The 17,851-nt window shown below is 52.0% G+C and overlaps 2 protein-coding genes across 2 annotated transcripts in view; both read left to right on the forward strand.

The window, feature by feature from the left end:
• Dchs1 (dachsous cadherin-related 1) overlaps window positions 1–10,086 on the forward strand; it is a 33,540-nt gene extending 23,454 nt beyond the window's left edge. The window contains exons 9-21 of the mRNA XM_005087424.3: window positions 52–209; window positions 407–1,268; window positions 1,359–1,598; window positions 1,721–1,846; window positions 2,357–2,566; window positions 3,795–4,673; window positions 4,792–4,905; window positions 5,056–5,267; window positions 5,356–5,510; window positions 5,697–5,827; window positions 5,911–6,194; window positions 6,535–6,673; window positions 7,001–10,086. Of these exons, the coding sequence (XP_005087481.1) occupies window positions 52–209; window positions 407–1,268; window positions 1,359–1,598; window positions 1,721–1,846; window positions 2,357–2,566; window positions 3,795–4,673; window positions 4,792–4,905; window positions 5,056–5,267; window positions 5,356–5,510; window positions 5,697–5,827; window positions 5,911–6,194; window positions 6,535–6,673; window positions 7,001–9,612 (6,122 nt within the window). The 3' untranslated portion in view covers window positions 9,613–10,086. The remainder of the gene's footprint in view (window positions 1–51; window positions 210–406; window positions 1,269–1,358; window positions 1,599–1,720; window positions 1,847–2,356; window positions 2,567–3,794; window positions 4,674–4,791; window positions 4,906–5,055; window positions 5,268–5,355; window positions 5,511–5,696; window positions 5,828–5,910; window positions 6,195–6,534; window positions 6,674–7,000) is intronic.
• A 657-nt stretch (window positions 10,087–10,743) lies between these two features.
• Tpp1 (tripeptidyl peptidase 1) lies at window positions 10,744–16,219 on the forward strand. The gene is made up of 13 exons (XM_005087423.4): window positions 10,744–10,840; window positions 10,955–11,026; window positions 11,295–11,434; window positions 12,699–12,849; window positions 13,040–13,167; window positions 13,308–13,486; window positions 13,601–13,799; window positions 13,935–14,123; window positions 14,337–14,406; window positions 14,612–14,732; window positions 14,841–14,999; window positions 15,175–15,300; window positions 15,475–16,219. The coding sequence occupies exons 1-13, from the start codon at window positions 10,758–10,760 to the stop codon at window positions 15,613–15,615; spliced, it is 1,758 nt and encodes a 585-aa protein (XP_005087480.2). The 5' UTR covers window positions 10,744–10,757; the 3' UTR covers window positions 15,616–16,219.
• The last annotated feature ends 1,632 nt before the right edge of the window (window positions 16,220–17,851 follow it).

Below are 17,851 nucleotides of genomic sequence, written 5' to 3' on the forward strand. Positions count from 1 at the left end.
CCTGCCTTGCTCTGACTGCCAAATCCTCGTCCTTCCTCCGCTTGTCCCCAGGTCCTGGCTCAGAGCTCTTCTCTCTGCATCCCCACACCGGGGAGCTGCACACTGCAGCATCCCTGATTAGAGCAGAGCGGCCCCACTATGTGCTAACTCTGAGCGCTCACGACCAAGGCAGCCCCCCTCGAAGTGCCAGCCTCCAACTGCTAGTGCAGGTATGGCTGCCTTTCCTAAAGCCCCCTGGTCTGGCCCTCTGGGTCCCCTCCTGTAGATCCTGCTTCTTGAGATCCCTGGACTATTCGTCAGCCCACTCTGACTAACCTTCCCTATTGCCCCCCCAAAAAAAAGCCAGCACAGACCCTCTTTTACACAGTTCCTCCTGATTCAGTTTTCCCGCTCTGGTGCGCAATAGGTGCTTCCCTCCACCCGCACGGTGGAGTCACCGGATCTCACAGAACCTGACCCCGCGGCAACAGTGCCTGTAGTCCTGACGGTGACAGCAGCTGAAGGACTTCGACCTGGATCCCTGTTGGGTTCGGTGGCCCCGCAGGAGCCAGCCAGTGTGGGCGCACTTACCTACACTCTGGTGGGTGGCGCCGACCCCGAGGGCACCTTTGCCCTGGACTCGGTCTCAGGTCGCTTGTACCTGGCTCGTCCCTTGGACTTCGAGGCCGGGCCGGCCTGGCGCTCGCTCACGGTGCGCGCCGAGGGGCCGGGAGGCGCAGGCGCGCGGCTGTTGAGAGTGCAGGTGCGCGTGCAGGACGAGAACGAGCACGCTCCCGCTTTCGCGCGCGACCCCCTGGCACTGGCGCTACCCGAGAACCCCGAGCCTGGCGCCACGCTGTACACTTTCCGTGCATCGGACGCGGATGGCCCAGGTCCCAACAGCGATGTGCGATACCGCCTGCTGCGGCAGGAGCCCCCGGTGCCCGCCCTGCGCTTGGACGCGCGCACCGGGGCGCTCAGCGCTCCGCGCGGCCTGGATCGGGAGACCACACCCGCGCTCCTGCTGCTCGTGGAAGCCACCGACCGGCCAGCCAATGCCAGCCGCCGCCGGGCAGCGCGCGTTTCGGCGCGCGTCTTTGTCACGGATGAAAACGACAACGCCCCGGTCTTTGCCTCCCCCTCACGGGTGCGCCTTCCTGAGGATCAGCCGCCCGGGCCCGCGGCGCTGCACGTGGTAGCTCGCGATCCAGACCTGGGGGAGGCTGCCCGCGTGTCCTATCGCCTTGCGGCTGGAGGGGACGGCCACTTCCGGCTACACGCTACCACTGGTGAGAATTGGGCCCTGGGTAGGCGGCATGGAGGGTGCTGAAGTACAAGGAATACTCAAGTTGGCTACCAATCCCCTTCCTGCTGCCTAGGAGCGCTGTCCGTGGTGCGGCCTCTGGACCGTGAACAGCGAGCTGAGCATGTACTGACAGTGGTGGCCATGGACCATGGCTCCCCGCCACGTTCATCCACTCAACTCCTGACTGTCAGTGTTGTTGACATCAACGACGAGGCACCCGCTTTCCCTCAGCAGGAGTACAGCGTCCTCCTTCGTGAGAACAGTCCACCTGGCACTTCTCTGCTCACTCTGAAGGCAACTGACCCTGACCTTGGTGAGACCGGTGGGATCGAATTGTGGGAGGAATGGAGTTGGGAGTGAATTGTCAGAGGGACGGAGCAAGGCAATAAAAGACATACTCGCCATCTGATAATCATCCATGCTGCCTCTCCTTAGGGGCCAATGGGCAAGTGACTTATGGGGGTGTCTCTGGTGAGAGCTTCTCTCTGGACCCAAACACTGGAGTTCTCACGACTCTGAGGGCCCTGGATCGGGAAGAGCAGGAGGAGATCAACTTGACAGGTATACTCTGAGGGCCTCCAGAGGTGTATACAGCACAGGTCCTGTTACATTTTGGGAGCTTCAAGGTAGAGTGTAAGATGAACTAACATCTAGCCTGTCATCACTAATTTCCCAGTGCATACCGTCACCACCAAGCCCTTTACACCTCCTTTGATTGCACTGCAGCCACTTAGCAGAGGGACATATTGACATCAGCAGAGAGCTTAAGTGACCTGCTCAAGCTAAGGGGTTGGAAGTGGCAGGGCTGAGAGTTCAGTTTGGGCGTTGATACCTAATTTATTGTTGTTTCTGTCACATCACCATTAACTGAAGCTAGTTGCATACAGTCAGCATGGACATAGAAAAGAAAAGAGAGTTTTCTGACATATGCATTATGTATGCCCATGTGTGTGCCCCAGGGCATGTTGTGAGATAGACATTTTCTGTTTTATATGTGTACCTGGTGAACATGTGTATGGATTATCCGTAGCATGATGTAGGGTAGATCTTGTTGATATTCTTTTTCCACAGTATATGCCCGGGACAGAGGCTCGCCACCACTGTTAACCCATGCCATAGTTCGGGTGACTGTGGAAGATGAGAATGACCATACTCCAACCTTTGGGAATACCCATCTCTCCCTGGAAGTCCCAGAAGGCCAGGACCCCCAAACCCTTACCACCCTACGGGCCTCTGATCCAGACAAAGGGCTCAATGGACAGCTACAGTACCGCATCCTGGGTGAGAGGCGTCCAGAGCCACAGGGCCAGCCCCTACTTGCTCCGTTCTGACCCTTGTCGGTTTATGCCAATGTTTCTGTGTGTCTTTTCCCTTCTGTGTCTTCTATTTCTTTCTGTGTGTCTTTTCCCTTCTTGTGTCTTCTATTTCTTCCCTAACGATCAGTGCATTTAAGTTGCCTCCTGTAGCATCTCCGGTTCTTTGTCTTTCTCTACATGAGTTTTCTTTATCCCATTTCTTTTCTAGCATGTCTCTTCACACAGAGTCAGCTGTTATCAAACCTTTTGGTTTCAGGGACTCTTAAAGCTTTGTTCTATGTGATAGGAACTCAACTATGCTGTACAGGATGGTCTTGAACTCATGATTGTCCAGTTTCAGACTCCAGAGTAGCTAGGATTACACTACTAAGCCTGCTATAGTTTTAAGTTTTAAGAACCCCAAAGGGTTCGTAGGTAGTATGTTAAAAACCAGCATTTGCTGTACTTCATATTAAAACTTACAAAAAGGGGGCTGGAGAGATGGCTCAGAGGTTAAGAGCACTGACTGCTCTTCCAGAGGTCTTGAGTTCAATTCCCAGCAACCACATGGTGGCTGACAACCATCTACAATTCAATCTGGTGTATATGTAATAAATAAATAAAATCTTAAAAAAACTTACAAAAAATTAGATATCATAGGAGAACAAACAATTAAGGATATTGCTTGCTATTTCTGCATAGGTATAAGAAAATGTTATGATTTCCAACAAATTGTTCAACAGTGTTGAGATTGCAATGATTTAAATGTAACTAAAGGTTTCCAGGATCAATTGAATCTCTGAAAATATACCTCTTCTTTTTCTTTATCTAGCATATTCTGGAAAACATAGAACACAAGCACATATTCTGTTAACCAAATGATAATGTCATATAGCATCCACAAATCCAACTTTACATTTGTGAGAGGAGGATGATACTATAATATGTTCTAAGGAAATAATATAATACGATGTTTTAGGGAAATACTTGCAATATATTGCAAAGATCTCGAGGAACTCAGGAGTCCCAAGGCCACACTCTATGTGCTTCGTAGTACTCTTCTTTGCCCTTGGCCTTTCTCTTTTCTCCTTGCCTTGGCGTTTCTTCACCATCCTGCCAGCTCCCTTCTACTGCTTCTATTCCTGTTGTTAGCTAGAAGTTACCTCTACTCATGGGCTAACACACACATGCTTGTATGTGCATATCCTCTGCAGATGGTGACCCTTCAGGAGCCTTCACCCTAGATCTTACTTCTGGGAAGTTTGGCACCGTGAGACCACTAGACCGGGAGGTAGAGTCAGCATTCCAGCTGCAGATAGAGGCCAGGGATGGAGGCCAGCCAGCCCTCAGTGCTACCTTGCTTGTGACAGTGACAGTACTGGATGCCAATGACCATGCCCCAGCCTTTCCTGTGCCTGCTTATTCTGTGGAGGTACCTGAGGATGCACCTGCAGGGACCCTACTGTTACAACTACAGGCTCATGACCCAGATGATGGGGACAACGGCCGTGTGATGTACTACCTGGGTGCAGGTACAGCAGGGGCCTTCCTACTGGAGCCTACCTCTGGAGAGCTGCGCACAGCTACTGCCTTGGACAGAGAACACTGTGCCAGCTACGCCTTTTCTGTGAATGCCGTGGATGGGGCAGCTGCTGGGCCCCTGAGCACCACAGTACCAGTCACCGTCACAGTGCGTGACGTTAATGATCACTCACCTACTTTCCCCACCAGCCCTCTGCGTCTCCGCCTACCCCGCTCGGTTCCTAGTCTCAGTAGACCAACCCTGGCTCTGGCCACACTTCGAGCTGAAGATCGCGATGCTGGTGCCAATGCCTCTATTCTATACAGGCTGGCAGGCACACCACCACCTGGCACCACTGTGGACTCTTACACTGGTGAAATCCGTGTGGCTCGCTCTCCTGTAGCCCTGGGACCTCGGGAGCGTGTCCTCTTCATTGTGGCTACTGACCTTGGCCGACCAGCTCGCTCTGCTACTGGTGTGGTCATTGTTGGGATTCAGGGAGAGTCTGAGCGTGGACCCCGCTTCCCCCGAGCTACTAATGAGGCTGTTCTCCGTGAAAATGCACCCCCAGGTGGGTCACCAGTTACATGTCCTGTATTTGAACCCCTGGAAGGACTGGGATTAGTCGCTGGCAATGTAATGACCACAGTCCAGCCAATACCATGTTTCCCCTCTTGTCTTCCCTACAGGAACTCCAGTCATCTCCCCAAAGGCTGTCCATTCAGGGGGCTCAAATGGACCAATCACCTATAGCATTCTCAGTGGGAACGAGAAAGGGATATTCTCCATCCAACCTAGCACGGGTAAGGAATAGGAACAGTCTAGTAAGGAGAAAGGCTCCTGGAGGGGTAGGTTCTCTGGGCCAGAGGAGTTCGGTGGGAGGAGGAGTTGCCCTCAGAGGAGGCTCCAGAGCAAGGAAAGGAGCTATCGCTGATGCAGCCTGTCTCCCATAGGAGCCATCACAGTACGCTCAGCAGAGGGGCTTGACTTTGAGACAAGCCCACGGCTACGACTGGTTCTCCAGGCAGAGAGTGGAGGAGCCTTTGCTTTCTCAGTGCTGACGCTGACCCTTCAAGATGCCAATGACAATGCTCCCCGTTTCCTGCGGCCTCACTATGTGGCTTTCCTGCCAGAGTCCCGACCGTTGGAGGGACCCCTGCTGCAGGTGTGGGGTGTGGTGGGAAGATAAGGGACAGGGCTGGTCAGACTTTTTTGTGGCCACACCGGTGTCAGCAATCTTCTACACTTACTAGGTGGAAGCAGATGACCTGGATCAAGGCTCTGGAGGACAGATCTCCTACAGTCTGGCGGCATCCCAGCCAGCACGGGGTTTATTTCATGTAGACCCAGCTACAGGCACTATCACTACCACAGCTATCCTGGACCGGGAAATCTGGGCTGAAACACGGTGAGACCTGGCACCTGTGGGTCCAAGACCCCATCTTGAGTCTGTAAGGATTCAAGCCCTTTCTTGCATTTCGCTCACTCCCTAAGCCACATCTCCAAAGCCAGACTTTGTCCTGAATCCTCCTTACCCTTGCCAGGGTTCATTCCTGTCTCTAGGCCCTGCTCCCTGACTATGCTCTGTATCTAGGCTGGTACTGATGGCCACAGACAGAGGAAGCCCAGCCCTGGTGGGCTCAGCTACCCTGACAGTGATGGTCATCGATACCAATGACAATCGCCCCACCATCCCCCAGCCCTGGGAGCTCCGAGTGTCAGAAGGTGAGGGCCGGGTAAAGCGAGAGGTGTAAAGGGAAGCTATCTTGAGGAGAACGCTAAAATCACCTTTCCTTCGTGCTTGGCAGATGCGCTGTTGGGCTCAGAGATCGCACAGGTAACTGGGAATGATGTGGATTCTGGACCAGTGCTATGGTATGTGCTGAGCCCATCTGGGCCTCAGGATCCCTTCAGTATTGGCCGCTATGGAGGACGTGTCTCCCTCACGGGGCCCCTGGACTTTGAGCAGTGTGACCACTACCACCTTCAGCTGCTGGCGCATGATGGACCTCACGAAGGCCATGCCAACCTCACAGTGCTTGTGGAGGATGTCAATGACAATGTACCTACCTTCTCACAGAGCCTCTACCAGGTACCAGCTCTTTCTGATGTCCCCATACCCGGGCCTGGGACTGTTTCTGCTGGAGAAATATAACAGAGGTAGAAGTGACTAGGATGGATGCTGGGGTTGATGTGGGAATGGGTGGGGAGGGTTCTACTTTAGGCCAGATTTCCGAGTCCTGTCAACCGCATCCAAGTTCTGCACTCTGTGGTGAGAAGGAAGAAGGTGGGCAGCTCCTATTCCAGTGCTAGGGAGTATGGTTCCATGTTGGACACCAAGTGCAGTTCATGGGGTTGACTTCCAGCTCACAGGGTAAGGGAGACAGCAGTGCCTGGGATGCTTGGCCTCCAACACTTTCTTTGCTCATCAGGTGATGATGTTGGAACACACCCCACCAGGCAGTGCTATTCTCTCCGTCTCTGCCACTGACAGAGACTCTGGCGCCAACGGTCACATTTCCTACCATCTGGCTTCCCCTGCTGAGGGCTTCAGTGTTGACCCCAACAATGGTATGTCTTCCCTTTATCACTGACTACTGGGTTAGATTTGGCAATCAGTCCTGACACTTGCTAATTCATCATATCTCGACTCCTGGATCTCTGACCCAGGGAGGACACCCACGGCCCCCTATCTTTAATAAAGGTCCCTCCTGACTGACTGTATGTCTAGAAGCTGTTTCCTGAGCTCTGAATACCCAAGGACACTGCATATTGTCCCAGCATATGGGCTGCTCCTAGGAGTCTCTCAAAGCCATTGCCTAGACTCTGGAGAGTCGTTCTTGTTGAGTCGTTGACATCACTGAATGCTTGTTTCTTTCCCTACCCTTCTCATCTCAGGAACTCTGTTTACAACAGTAGGAGCAGTGGCCTTGGGCCACGAGGGGCCAGGAGCGGTGGATGTGGTCTTGGAAGCACGAGACCATGGGGTTCCAGGCCGAGTGGCACGGGCCACAGTGCATGTTCAGCTGCAGGACCAGAATGACTACGCTCCAAGCTTCACACTGCCACACTACCGTGTTGCTGTGTCTGAAGATTTGCCCCCTGGTTCCACCCTGCTCACCCTGGAGGCCACAGATGCTGATGGAAGCCGCACCCATGCCACTGTGGACTACAGCATCATCAGTGGCAATCGGGGCCGAGTCTTCCAGGTGGAACCCCGGCTGGCTGAGGCTGGGGAGGGTGTTGGACCAGGTCCTCAGGCATTGGGCTGCCTAGTGTTGCTTGAGCCTCTAGACTTTGAAAGCCTGACACAGTATAATCTAACTGTGGCTGCAGCTGATCGGGGGCAGCCATCCCGCAGTTCAGCCGTGCCAGTGACAGTCACGGTACTGGATGTCAACGACAACCCACCTGTCTTTACCCGAGCATCCTACCGTGTGACAGTGCCTGAGGACATGCCTGTTGGAGCTGAGCTATTGCATGTGGAGGCCTCTGATGCTGACCCTGGACCTCACGGCCTTGTGCATTTCACCCTCAGCTCGGGTGACCCTTTGGGGCTCTTTGAGCTGGATGAGAACTCTGGTGCTTTGCGTCTGGCCCACCCTCTGGACTGTGAAATCCAGGCTCGACACCAGCTTGTGGTGCAGGCAGCTGATCCTGCTGGAACACACTTTGCTTTGGTTCCAGTAACAGTCGAGGTCCAAGATGTGAATGACCATGGTCCAGCCTTCCCATTGAACCTGCTCAGCACTAGCCTTGCTGAGAACCAGCCTCCAGGCACTCTTGTGACCACGCTACATGCAATTGATGGGGATGCTGGGACTTTTGGTAGACTTCAATACAGCCTGTTAGAGGCACTGCCGGGGCCTGAGGGTCGTGAGGCATTTTCACTGAACAGCTCAACAGGGGAACTGCGGGCACGGGTGCCTTTTGACTATGAGCACACAGGAAGCTTCCGTCTGCTAGTGGGTGCTGCTGATGCTGGGAATCTCTCAGCCTCCGTCACTGTGTCAGTGCTGGTTACTGGAGAAGATGAATATGACCCTGTATTCCTGGCTCCAACTTTCCACTTCCAAGTGCCAGAAGGTGCCCAGCGTGGCCACAGCCTGGGTCATGTGCAGGCCACAGATGAGGATGGTGGTGCTGATGGCCTGGTGCTCTATTCGCTGGCTACCTCTTCCCCCTATTTTGCTATCAACCAGACGACAGGTGCTCTGTACCTGCGAGTGGACAGTCGGGCACCAGGAAGTGGAACAACCACCTCTGGGGGTGGGGGCCGGACCCGCCGCGAAGCACCTCGGGAGTTAAGGCTGGAGGTAGTAGCAAGAGGGCCTCTGCCTGGGTCCCGGAGTGCCACAGTGCCTGTGACTGTGGATATTACCCACACTGCTCTGGGCCTGGCACCTGACCTCAACTTGCTATTGGTAGGGGCTGTGGCAGCCTCTTTGGGAGTTGTGGTGGTACTTGCTCTGGCAGCTCTGGTCCTGGGCCTTGTTCGGGCACGGAACCGCAAGGCTGAGGCAGCCCCTGGCCCGATGTCACAAGCAGCACCCATAGCCAGTAGCTCTTTACAGAAGTTGGGCCGGGAACCCCCGAGTCCACCACCCTCTGAACACCTGTATCATCAGACTCTCCCCAGCTACGGTGGGCCGGGAGCTGGAGGACCTTACCCCCGTGGTGGCTCCCTGGACCCTTCACATTCAAGTGGCAGAGGCTCAGCAGAGGCTGCAGAGGATGACGAGATCCGCATGATCAATGAGTTTCCCCGTGTGGCCAGCGTTGCCTCCTCCCTGGCTGCCCGAGGCCCTGACTCAGGCATCCAGCAGGATGCAGATGGACTGAGTGACACATCCTGTGAGCCTCCTGCCCCTGACACCTGGTATAAGGGCCGAAAGGCAGGGTTGCTGCTGCCAGGTGCAGGGGCCACTCTGTACCGAGAGGAGGGGCCTCCATCCACTGCTACAGCCTTCTTGGGGGGCTGTGGCCTGAGCCCTGCACCCACTGGGGACTATGGCTTCCCAGCAGATGGGAAGCCATGTGTAGCTGGTGCTCTGACAGCCATCGTGGCTGGTGAGGAAGAGCTCCGTGGCAGCTATAACTGGGACTACCTGTTGAGCTGGTGCCCTCAATTCCAGCCTTTGGCCAGTGTCTTCACAGAGATTGCTCGGCTCAAGGATGAAGCTCGGCCGTGTCTTCCTGCTCCCCGGATTGATCCACCACCCCTCATCACTGCTGTGGCCCACCCAGGAGCCAAGTCTGTTCCCCCAAAACCTGCAAGCACAGCCGCAGCCCGGGCCATCTTCCCACCAGCCTCTCACCGTTCCCCCATCAGCCATGAAGGTTCCCTGTCCTCTGCTGCCATGTCTCCCAGCTTCTCACCTTCACTGTCTCCTTTGGCTGCTCGTTCCCCCGTTGTCTCACCATTCGGGGTAGCCCAGGGCCCCTCAGCTTCAGCACTCAGCACAGAGTCTGGCCTGGAGCCGCCTGATGACACAGAGCTGCGCATCTAGCTGTGGCCCTAACTGGGCCCCGACCTGGGATACGTACAGTGTCCCCAAAGCAGGCCCCATTCTCAGCCTGCCCTGGGCAGCCTCAGACCATGACTGGCCATGGGGAGGCCACCACCAGTCCCCAGATCTCCACCCCAAACTCTTATAGTTGGGACAGGTCCCACATTTTCACTCCAGTCTCTTCAGCACTAGGACCACAGAGGGTCTGTCGGTCACTGACCTGTGGCCAGATCCAGTGTGGGGAGAAATAAGAATGAGGCGACAGCTTTGGTTTCTCTTCAGCCCATTCTTCCTGTCCTGCACCAGCACCCTGCAATGGAGCTGAGACTTTATTTATTGGGGGCAGGGGGATGGGGGAGGTCCCTTCAACCTGCTAGGTCCCAACTTCTTTGGGTTCTTCCGACACCCCTGCCCCTGCCCAGAACAAGTGCCAATTCTCACTCTGGAGCCTTAATAAACTGCAGTTTGTATCCAGCCTCCGGCTCTGTTCTGTCAGGATAACCAAAAGTCACCTGGAATAGTACTGTGGGTACCTGGGGTACATACAGAGGGATGGAATGCACCAGGACATCAGGAGAAGGGCTGGCACTGGGAGCTCAGGAGCCTAGCCTTGGTCTCTCCGAAGTTTTTCCCTCTAACATGGGCAGAAACTCAGATGTAGTAGTCTCCCGGAGACCTTGGCTGAATAGAGAGAACTCAAGGGTTCTAGCCTGAGGGTCTAGAAAATGTGGGGTGGTTACGAGAACAGGTAAGTGAAGAGGTCCTCAACCGTACATACACCTTGGAACCATGAAATGTCCACATTAATAAGAGCTCACCTTGTTGAGTCTTCGCCAGGTCAGTCTCAGCTATGGAGTTTGCTTGCTGTATCTCAGGGAACATTTTCACTGAATTTTAAATTAAGAAACCTAAACTCTGAGAGCTTAGTTTTCTAATATTGCACAGCCAGGAGTAGCCCACACCTATGGACCGTCACAGCTCACTCCTTTGTGATTCCTTGAGAGACAGACTTGGGTAGCAGGTGAGGAGCCCTAGGCTGAGATGCTCAATACAGCAGAGGAGGAATTCTGGTTACAGTCACAGCATGCAAACCAGCTCATTTGGGAGGGAGGAGTCAGCAACGTCACTAGTTACTAGGCAGGGAGATGGAGGAGGTGGCAGACAGTGCTCATGTGACTTGTCACATGACTTCAGATCAGCCGAAATCCAAAATGGGACGCCAAGCCTGGTGAGAAACTGAGGTGGGGAGGGTAGCTACCGGGGTTTACATTAGAGGGGTTACATGTAGAGGGAATACAGAGGTGCTTCGGCTCCTGATAAAACCCACGTGCTGTCCCTGCAGCCTCCTAGGGCTCCTTGCTCTCGTCATCACTGGCCAATGCACTTACAGCCCTGAGCCGGACCAGCGGTGGATGTGAGTTGATTTAGTACTGCCTGTGCCTTCCCCATACCCTTCTCTGCAGCCACTGACTTGGTCCTAGCTCTCTTCACCCTTATACTGTTCCTAGTGTCCACTCTCCAGCCTCATCTGCCACCCCTTAGGCTTAATCTCCTGCCTTAACCTCTGAAACTTATCTGCATCTGGGATCCCATCCAAAGTCTCAGTTCTTAATTCCAGACTCTTCATGATCTGGATGGAATTCCCATCTAATACCTAACCGAGTCATATCCCTGACCCGCAGGCTGCCCCCAGGCTGGGTGTCTCTGGGCCGCGTGGACCCTGAAGAAGAGCTGAGTCTCACTTTTGCCCTGAAACAGCAGAACCTGGAAAGACTCTCCGAGCTGGTGCAGGCGGTGTCGGACCCCAGTTCTCCTCGATATGGTGCCTATCAGAAGTGGGGGCAGTAAGCAGGGGGCAGGAACAGGCATGCACTGGCTGGTGCAGTTCATGTAGGGTCATGTTTCTGGTTTGACAGACAAATGACACTAACTGCTGCATTCACATACACACACACCCCAAATCTCCCATGTGAGTTCACCAGTCTTAAAAAGTAATTAACAAATCTAGCTACTCAGGCTAAAACAGTAAGATTTTGAATCTAAGGCCTGCCTGGGCCTGGACTGTGTAGCAAAACTGTCAAGATTTTTTAAGTGTTTTTTTGGGGGGGGGATGGGCTTAGGTAGCTCATTGGTAGGATACTCACTTAGCATGTGTTAAAAATCCTAGGTTCAACTTTCAGTGAGATGAGTGTAAGGGTGGGGTAGATGTGTTTAAGAACAGGTTTTATAATCGGATCTAGATTAAAATTTTGACTTCTACTTACTAGCTACCAAATGGAGAAATAGCACTTAGTATGTATAAGTGATTATCAAATCATGGTCTTTCCCCGATGTTGTATCTACTCCTACTTCCTGTTCCAATACTGAAGTTGCTGGTCCAACTCCTAAATTGTCTTTGGATTAATCCACCCTGGCCATCCCTCTTACCACCAACTCAGTTGTTTATTCTCTCTCCTGGACTCCTGCCCAGCACCCTGACTGGTTTGCAGTTTCCTCTCCTTCACCCCACTCCCCAGAGCACTCCCCACACTATTCAAGAGCATTCTCTCTGATGGTCAGGCTGGATTGGATCCTTCCCCTGCTTAAAGTTCTGCATGGTGAGGCAAGGGTGTGTGTGTGTGTGTGTGTGTGTGTGTGTGTGTGTGTGTGTGTGTGTGTGTGTGTAATGGAAGAATGGAGGTGGGGGAGGGGCATCCTCAGATCACCCAAGAAGCTCCTTGCATGCAGGAAAGAATGACTCACATTATGCTGTTTAAAATCAACAAGTATGAAGATCTGAGCTAAATTAGATGTTTCTGTGTAATTGGCTCCAAAAGTTTGGGAAAAAATTTTTTTGAAGATAAGCTTAAAGTGAGACATTTAAAGTTTATTAGCCTCCTTGAATATTTGTGACTGTGGTAGTGCATGCTGTGCATATTTCCTGGCCATGACATTCCAAGTCTCTCTAGCCTTCTCTCCCCTTAGACTTCCAATATACCTGACACCTACACAGTCCTCCTTGGAAAGTCTTGATGTCTACTGAGGTCCAAACAAGCAACCCAGGAGAGCCACTAATCAAGACAAGATCCTCTTTTGAATCTCTGCAGGAAAGTACCTATCCCTAGAAGATGTAGCTGAACTGGTCCAACCATCACCACTGACCCTGAGCACCGTCCAAAAATGGCTCTTAGCAGCTGGAGCCCGGAACTGTCATTCAGTGACTACACAGGACTTTTTGACTTGCCGGCTGAGTGTCTGGTGAGAAGTAATGATTGCCCCATGGAGTTATTTGTCCCACCAAAGAGACAAACTACCCCCAAAGGAGGAAGCTGGAAGCTTGCTGAGGGCCTGTGGGTATAGCTAATGCGTGAGGAGACGATGACTGGCTGGTAAGTGGGGCTCAGGCCACTTCTGCTCCCCTCCATGCTTCCTGTTTTCTGACTTCCAGGCAGGCTGAGCTGCTGCTCCCTGGGGCTGAGTTTCATCGCTATGTGGGGGGACCTGCAGAGACCCATGTTGTAAGGTCCCCACATCCCTACCAGCTACCCCAGGCCTTGGCCCCTCATGTGGACTTTGGTAAATCCAATGGGGTTGGTGGAGGTTGGGGAAGGCAGATCTAGAGGATAAAGTTTAGATGCCAAAGAGGCATAGGGTGTTGCCAGTGGTAAAGTAAGTAGTACCTGTAAACTTTCCTTAAGCCTGACTCCTTTCCACAGTAGGGGGACTGCACCGTTTTCCCCCTACGTCATCTCTGAGACAACGGCCAGAGCCACAGGGGGGAAGAACTGTTGGCCTTCACCTGGGAGTGACTCCATCTGTGCTCCGTCAGCGATACAACCTGACAGCTAAAGATGTGGGCTCTGGCACCACCAACAATAGCCAGGCCTGCGCCCAGGTGAGCCATGCAAAGTCCTGGGGCCCTCACAGCCTCCTCAGGATACCTTTAGTGCCTCACTACCACCCTGGGGCCCACTCTGATCCATGATCCCTGATTTGACTGTCTCCACAGTTCCTGGAACAGTATTTCCATGACTCAGATTTGACTGAGTTCATGCGCCTGTTCGGTGGCGAGTTTGCACACCAGGCATCAGTAGCCAGAGTGGTTGGAAAACAGGGACGAGGCCGAGCTGGGATCGAGGCCAGTCTAGATGTGGAATACCTGATGAGTGCTGGTGCCAACATCTCCACTTGGGTCTACAGTAGCCCTGGTATTGCTAAACGAATCAGTTGGGGGGTGGGCGGGTTGGTGTAGGCTGTTGATCTGTTTCATTTTATCAAGGGGATACAGGGAGTCTGGCAACTCTTCAGTGACCACCCATACCCCTTCTTTTAAAACAACCCAGGCCGGCATGAGGCCCAGGAACCCTTCTTGCAGTGGCTCCTGCTTCTCAGCAACGAGTCCACCTTGCCACATGTACATACTGTGAGTTATGGAGATGACGAAGACTCCCTCAGCAGCATCTACATCCAGAGAGTCAACACTGAGTTCATGAAGGCTGCTGCTCGGGGTCTCACCCTACTTTTTGCCTCAGGTAACCTTCTACCCAACGTGGACATGTTGCCCCCGCTGACACTTCAGCCTGATTTCTGCCTCCTAATAGGAATTCAGAGCCTTAACAGGGACTGACATGACCTGTAAACTCTGACTTGCAGTGAGAGGTGACGCCCACATTTCTTCTCCGGCATGTGAGCCTACACCCCAAGCTCTCACCAACTAATCTGAATATTTACTATGTCTCTCCCAGGTGACACAGGAGCTGGGTGTTGGTCTGTCTCTGGAAGACACAAGTTCCGTCCAAGCTTCCCTGCTTCTAGGTAAGCACCCCTCAAATCTTTCACTTGTGACTTTGACCCCAGCAGATGCTGCTGTGACTCAGCCTTCAGCTTTACCTGTCTCTCAGTAAACCCTGTATGCAGGTTTTTCAGTCTCACTCCCTTTTCCAGTAAGACCCAGACCATACCCACCCACATCCACACATCTTGGGAGTCATCCACTATCTGAATACTGTCTTCTCCTTAGTCCCTACGTCACTACAGTAGGTGGCACCTCCTTCAGGAATCCATTCCTCATCACAAATGAAGTAGTCGACTATATCAGTGGTGGAGGCTTCAGCAATGTTTTCCCGCAGCCTTCATACCAGGTTTGTACATGTTCATGTGGATACATGGAGGATGGGGTGGGGATCCTCAGTCCAGCAGTAGGCTGAACAGGCTGCTGACCACTATTCACACTCGGAAATGTCCTTCAGGAGGAAGCGGTGGCCCAGTTCTTGAAGTCCAGCTCTCATCTGCCACCATCTAGCTACTTCAATGCTAGTGGCCGTGCCTACCCAGACGTTGCTGCACTTTCTGATGGCTACTGGGTAGTTAGCAACAAGGTCCCCATTCCATGGGTATCTGGAACCTCGGTGAGAATCAGCTTGGCTCTGAAACTTCTACACAGGAACTACCCTCACCCCCTTACCTATAAAATCTTGCACCCAGAACCCCTGGTTTCTTAGACTTCTGACCTTTGCGAACATCATTTCTCAAAAGTCTAATCACTCTGGAACCCTGACCCATTCTTGAATCTCCATCTTGCAGGCCTCTACTCCAGTGTTTGGGGGAATTTTATCCTTGATAAATGAACACAGAATCCTCAATGGCAGGCCCCCTCTTGGCTTTCTCAATCCAAGGCTCTATCAGCAGCGTGGGGCAGGACTCTTTGACGTAAGTGTTGGAGTAATGAGGGTGGATGTTGTCAGATGATAAGGGAAGGGTTAATGTGAACTTGGGACACTTCTGCTTTGTGGTATTGTCTCTGTGATATGAATATAAATAAGAAGCAGTCTAAGAGTATGGGTACCAGCAGGCCCAGATCTGATGGCCACCACCTCCTCGCAGGTAACCCGTGGCTGCCACGAGTCCTGTCTGAATGAAGAAGTGGAGGGACAGGGTTTCTGCTCTGGTCCTGGCTGGGATCCTGTGACCGGCTGGGGAACACCCAACTTCCCAGCCCTACTGAAGACTCTACTCAACCCGTGACCCTTTCCTGCCAGGAAAGTAGAATTGTCTCCTGCGCTACAGGAGAAGGCTTAGTCCCTTATTCTGCCACAATGGAAGCCCTGCTAAACTCTTAACTCTTGCCTCCGCAGACCTCTTTTCCCTAACCCTCAAATGCTGTGAACAGGACTTGACTCCCAGCCCTACTGCGCTGCATCAAACTCAGGTCTCCTAACGCAACAAGACGCTATAACCAGCTTGTTTTGTCTCACCCTTCCCCATCTCTTCTTCCTCTTTCCAACCTGAGGTGTGAAAGGAACATGAGGAGCTTGTCTCCCATTACTGATACTAGCAGGTCTGTCCGGGGCTTACCACCTCTGCACTGACTGTATGCTCTATTTCTCTCCAAGTTTCCTTCTCAATTCACTGGAATGAGACCTTTGCACTAATTGTTTAGTCTTTCTTCCCCTGACACTGAGGTGTAATGGTCTCCCTGACATTTTATCCAGTATACACTTCTCAAGAAGGTTGCCAACAATCTCATATTCTAAAGAAAGTTAAAAATTTGTAAACTCAAAGTGTTTTAAACTTGTTCTCATTGGCCAAATTTTTCAACAAAATAAATAAACAGGTCGTTACAAATGGATGTCACCTTTAAATTTTGCTTCAACAATTTTTTGGTAATTTTTAAAATTTACATTTTATTTCCCTTTCTTGGCTACAGTAAAGCAACAGTGGGTTTTTATTCCACCTGTTAGATATTTGCAAACATCTAGCTTCTGTGGGCCTGGGTTTTTGCTCTTTCCATCAGTTCCCTGATCATCCTTTTTCCTTATCGTCCGGTGCATACCCACTCTAAGCCCAGCAGCTGTGTTTTTCTGCTAACTCCTGGAATCCAGGTGTTCTTCATTGCTCCAGCCTTAGTTCTTTGCTCTTATTTCATTCATCCCTCAAACACACTGATATCTACTGATTGATATTTCAAATGTGAGATACCTCAATACTTCATCTCCCTCCTACCCAAACCTCAACTGCTTCAGTTCTTGGTATATGATACAATGCCTCTTTAACTCTCACTTTTTTCACCTCCTTACTAACTTCAACCACCAAGTTTTACACCTTTCAAATACATCGTTGGGCCGGGCATTGGTGGCACATGCCTTTAATCCCAGCACTCGGGAGGCAGAGGCAGGCGGATCTCTGTGAGTTCGAGACCAGCCTGGACTACCAAGTGAGTTCCAGGACAGCCTCCAAAGCCACAGAGAAACCCTGTCTCGAAAAAAACAAAAAAACAAAATAAAAATAAAAATAAAAAAATCAAATATATCTTTGTCAGCTGGTGTGGTGGTGCTCACCTTTAATCCCAGCCCTCAGGGGACAGAGGCAGTAAAGTCTCTGTGAGTTCGAGGCCATCCTGGTCTACATAGAGAGTTCCAGGCCAGCCAGGACTACATAGTGAGATCTGGCCTCAAAAATCACACACACATTCACATCCTTCTTCATCTCCACTGCTACTGCATTAGCTTTGAGTCCATGTTGTTTTCCTCTAAACTGCAGGAAGCAGTTGGGGAGGGGAGCTACTCCCAGAACCCCTCAATACCCTTGACTTTCTATCCAAGGGAAAGTCATCTTCCAGATCAAGCAGTGTATTTCCTTGTAGAAACTCTTCAAAGATGACTGAGTTTTGTCAGGGGCACCGAAACCTGCCTTCAAAATCAGGGAATAAACGTTGATAATATCTGACACTTGGAATTAGGCAGCTGATGTCAGCTCCCTTTCTTCCTTGCACTGTTCCTACGTGTGGCTGGGAAACAACCATACAGTATTGAGATTGCCAGTTGCTTTGCCTTCCTTTCCCAGACTGTTGTTGCTAGTGAACCAGAATCTTTTCTTTTGGTTTTTACGAGACAGGGTTTCTCTGTATCGTTTTCGAGGCTGTCGGTCCAGCCCAGCCTCGAACTCACAGCGATCCTCCTGCCTCTGCCTCCCGAGGGCTGGGATTAAAGGCGTGTGCCACCACCGCCAGGCGTGAACCAGAATCTTATCCTACTTAACTTTGTATCCCTAGGTCCTAGGCCGGTAGTTGGCGAATTAAATGAATAACTGTTGAACTGCAAGTGTCATTCACTCGTTGTGATTTTAGCACGTTATTTCTTCAGGGTGGGTGGGTGGGATACTCACCAAATCCACTACAACCCTTAAAAGGCTGAGTAAGGGAACTACAAAGAATAAAGACTGTCAGGAGACTGCTAGTGAGGAAGTGTCTGACCGGTGATTC

Source organism: Mesocricetus auratus, unplaced genomic scaffold (genome assembly GCF_017639785.1).
Source record: "Mesocricetus auratus isolate SY011 unplaced genomic scaffold, BCM_Maur_2.0 Super-Scaffold_4256, whole genome shotgun sequence".
NCBI classification, from domain to species: Eukaryota; Metazoa; Chordata; class Mammalia; order Rodentia; family Cricetidae; genus Mesocricetus; species Mesocricetus auratus.

Coding starts and splice junctions, on each gene's coding strand:
- Tpp1 (XM_005087423.4), top strand. CDS start 10,758: ATGGAGGAGGTGGCAGACAGTGCTCATGTGACTTGTCACATGACTTCA. Junction 12,850..13,039: donor ACTTGCCGGCTGAGTGTCTG/GTGAGAAGTAAT, acceptor TCTGACTTCCAG/GCAGGCTGAGCTGCTGCTCC. Junction 14,733..14,840: donor TCCCGCAGCCTTCATACCAG/GTTTGTACATGT, acceptor AATGTCCTTCAG/GAGGAAGCGGTGGCCCAGTT.